Genomic DNA, 3,723 nt, shown 5'->3' on the forward strand with positions numbered 1-3,723 from the left:
ACAAACAGCAAAATGTGAACTTTTGCCTGTTACAGTAAATACAATACCACTCATTCATTAAAAAAAAAAAACACTTCAAGAAAGAATAGTTACCATCAACTTGCTTGAATCCTGGAATGTAAAGAATAAACATCATTAAGGAAGAATGGAATTATCAGCTAATAAATCTCTAATATTAACTTCAAATTCTGTCATGTAGAAAATCCATTGTTTCCTCACCATTACATTTCCTCAACAAGAAGACGCCAACAATTACAGAAACTTCCAGAAGAAATGCAACACCTCCAGCAACAGGAATCTTTGGAGAAGACGCTGAGAGGGTCTAACAACATGGGCCAAACAGTTAGGAAATTAAGCTGTGCGGTTCTAAAATAGTTTTTTTTAAGGATTTTATGTTGTTTCAAAAAAAACTTAGAGTTTAATGGAAAAAAGTTCCCTCAAGAAATTCGGGGCTTAAATAGTAAAATGTGTTCTATGTCCCTAAATTCCCATGTGATGGACATTTTGTTAAAAATAAAAGGACAAACCTCACAAAACATCTACCTGTAAATTCACCATATTAGCAGAAAAGAGACAACATTCTTCATATAATTCTTAATTACTGACATTACATTTTCTTATTTGTTTTTGGCTGCAATGCTCTATAAGAGCCTGTTGATGGGGACAAGTAACTCATGCCTTTTGGGATCCTTTTTCTTCTTCACCAGCATATGTGCTCAAAGTGGTTTTAAAATGCCTTGTCCAAATATGCATGAATATACCAAGAAATAATGTGCTCTTAAAGGGTACTACATATGTGGCTTAATCATTTCAGTTTGCGCTCCTAAATTAGTGGAGCCATCACAGAGGTCTATCTTACCCCAGTTTGTACGGATCACAGATTTATCCAGTGTGACTATTACGTCATCTTCAGCACCAGAGAGCTGAAACACACAGTCATATCTCCTCCAGATCCAGGCTGGACGGATGAAATGTTGGGTTCAGCACTCATCTGGAAGGTCCCATCATTGTTCATGAGGATCTCTCCTTTTTCCACACCCTCGTGAATCTCCTCTCCGTCTTTCCTCCAGAATATTTCAGCTCTGTCAGGGTAGAAACCTGTAGCGTGGCAGGTAACCACAGAGGAGGGAGTCTTCTGGAGCAGAGATACAGACGGGCTTTCTGCAGAGAGAAAATATTCCTAAATATGATACGTATCATTCCTGCTGATTCAGGTGTTGCAGCTATTAAATATAGTGTCAAATACCTGACCTCTGCAGAAAACTCCTCCCATGCTGGACATAATTCTTTAACCAGGCAGGACATTTGTTGTTGTAGTAGTTTTTATTACTTTGTAATTTAGCTTTATTCCCCTCCCATGTGAGTTTTATGACCACAGCTTGTGATTTAGGAGCAGTCCATGTCAGTGTGTTCAGGTCCAGGGCTAAGAAGTCCTCACCATTAAACCCATACTGATTATACCCTTTAATGTCCCCAGTCTCATCATCCCACTCACAGCCATTCATTCTCTGCAAAATGTAGGGACCTGAAAGACAAGAACAAACGAAGAAAAAATAGAAACACAGCTTTTACATGTACAGTTACATCTTATGGCTGAATAAGACAAATGTACATTTGAGACATAAACTTATGATACTCAAAATAGCTTCAGTGTGTTACAAAAAAAGGAATTTTTAAGGGAAACAACATTAAGAAAGTCAGACTGAATTTTGCAAAAAATTAACAGTAAAATTAGGTTAAAACTATACTGGTTAAAACATCCAGTGAAATAAAATCAGAGTACAAGGTGGATTAAGCAGAGAAATGATGAGGCATAAAGAAGTCAAAGCAATAACTAAAAGTCAAAAGAAAGTGTTTTATTTTCAGTATGCAGCTTGGCCACCAAACACTGTCACCTGGACAGTGTTTGGTGGCCAAGCTGCATACTGAAAATCATGTGTCGGAAAAATAAAAATTACACCTAAAACTACATATGGAATAGATAATTAAATGTAGATAATAACTGCAGATTGAATGCAATGAAAAATATGAGTATAGGAGAATGATAACTCAGGAATATTCTTGGTCGTTTATATTTCATCATGATGTTGTGATGAAAACTGTGAGGTGTAACTTTTCTGCATCTTCCTTCATCCTAGCTGGGTTGAGAGATATATCCAAGAGTAATATTTATGTAAAGTCTGTGGACCTTTTATACCATAAAATTACATTTAATGTAACAAATTAAAATGCATGATGCCTCCTAGAAATACCACAAGAGAGAAACTAAAATTGGTGAAGATTATCCAAAACATTACCTTGAGTCAGGTTTAAACATTGCTTAAAGTTATCAATGTATGCTCTGAAGACATGCTGCTCTTTAAGACACCTCCGAGAATACCACTCCAGATGTCCAGGATCTCCTTCCAATAGTCTCCTCATCCAGTCTTGTCTGGGCATGACTGTCTTGATGTTGCTGTCGCAGTAGCCCACCTGAACTTCATCCAGTGCTGCAGCAGCGATGAACTCTGGAAAGCCTGGGACTCCATAGGTAGCAGTAAGGAAATATCTCAGGGAATGTTGCACTGAAGAGAAAGAATATCACAGAAAAGGTGATGTAGTAACCTCATGCTCAGTGAGGAATGCATTTTTACACTCTACTGATCCGCAAACATGCCATTAATCTTCACCAAAATAATTTCCCATGTTGCAGTATGCTGGCTGTCTCTTGTGATGTTATGGTAAATAATGATCTGTTAATACATATATCAAACACAGCTCACGTTATGTTTAGCTAGTGCTGGAACAAATCTCCATTTATATAATTGGCTGAGAGGAATAAAATAAGTGGCACCTTTGGAAGCACAAGACCTAATAGGAGGCTCCTGTCTTCCATAAAATGCATGAAGTAGTAAAACACTTAATTGCATTTTTGTTTAAGAACATTTCACAACTTCATTGTTACAAAAACATGTATTTGTTTGTACATTACATATGCAATAAAGTTAATGTAGGCGATGAAAGCTTGGTACATCATGATGAGCCGATCTTTAATGATCACATCTATAGGCCTACTGCAATGTCTCAGTGTTTTATTGGCAAATGGTCACTCCATCCATCCATCCATCCATCCATCCATCCATCCATCCATCCATTTTCTGTCACGCGTTTCCCTGTTGGGGTCGCGAGGGCTGCTGGTGCCTACCTTTGAATGCTGGAGATAGTATCTTCAGCATTCAATGGGCAAGAGGTGGCGTACACCCTGGACAGGACAAACAACCATTCACGCACACTCACACCTAAGGAGAATTTGGAGAGAACAATCTACCTAACAGTCATTGTTGAGATTTATAAATATTGTGCTCTCGTTTATATTTTTTTTTTTTTGGTACCAAGCAATCATATTGCAAAGTGTATGTCATGTGACCTAATTAGTGCGTGAATGGACATGTCTGTTTAAATAAAATGCGCCAGTCAGAAAGAAACTGGTTGATGTGAAAGTATCCCCTGTTGTTTGCGTTACTCTGCTAACAGTCGTGTTTTTGCAAACGCTCACTGTCGACTGAAAATAAAAGTATCAAAATGTCGCGCTGGGATGGAAAACAGGTAACAACATGTAACCCCGTCTTATCTGAAGATGCGACGTGAAAGAGAAGCAGTGGGCCAAAATAGTTCATGATCGTGCTTTGTTCGAACAGAAACGGTTTAAAATATGAGGTAAAGTCGGCCGCACACATAACCGGA

The 3,723-nt window shown here is 38.1% G+C and overlaps 1 protein-coding gene across 2 annotated transcripts; it reads right to left on the reverse strand.

The window, feature by feature from the left end:
- Window positions 1-275: 275 nt before the first annotated feature.
- On the reverse strand, window positions 276-2,539 carry LOC118562031 (major histocompatibility complex class I-related gene protein-like). 2 transcript variants are annotated; one of them, XM_036134329.1, is made up of 4 exons: window positions 2,298-2,539; window positions 1,247-1,525; window positions 860-1,161; window positions 276-312 (listed from the first exon to the last, which is right to left on the reverse strand). In XM_036134329.1, the coding sequence occupies exons 1-3, from the start codon at window positions 2,437-2,439 to the stop codon at window positions 899-901; spliced, it is 684 nt and encodes a 227-aa protein (XP_035990222.1). In that variant the 5' UTR covers window positions 2,440-2,539; the 3' UTR covers window positions 276-312; window positions 860-898. The 2 variants fall into 2 exon arrangements, with proteins under 2 accessions (XP_035990222.1, XP_035990223.1); XM_036134330.1 differs by having other exon boundaries at window positions 283-298.
- Window positions 2,540-3,723: the final 1,184 nt, after the last annotated feature.

This window comes from Fundulus heteroclitus, unplaced genomic scaffold, assembly GCF_011125445.2.
Source record: "Fundulus heteroclitus isolate FHET01 unplaced genomic scaffold, MU-UCD_Fhet_4.1 scaffold_80, whole genome shotgun sequence".
Classification (NCBI taxonomy): Eukaryota; Metazoa; Chordata; class Actinopteri; order Cyprinodontiformes; family Fundulidae; genus Fundulus; species Fundulus heteroclitus.

Bases quoted from the DNA above. Each gene is read 5' to 3' on its own strand.
- LOC118562031 (XM_036134329.1), bottom strand. From the start codon at position 2,439: ATGCCCAGACAAGACTGGATGAGGAGACTATTGGAAGGAGATCCTGGA. The intron at 1,526-2,297 runs GTAATGTTTTGG...CTTGTCTTTCAG, and splicing joins ATGTTTAAACCTGACTCAAG to GTCCCTACATTTTGCAGAGA. The intron at 1,162-1,246 runs GTATTTGACACT...TTCTCTCTGCAG, and splicing joins GAGTTTTCTGCAGAGGTCAG to AAAGCCCGTCTGTATCTCTG.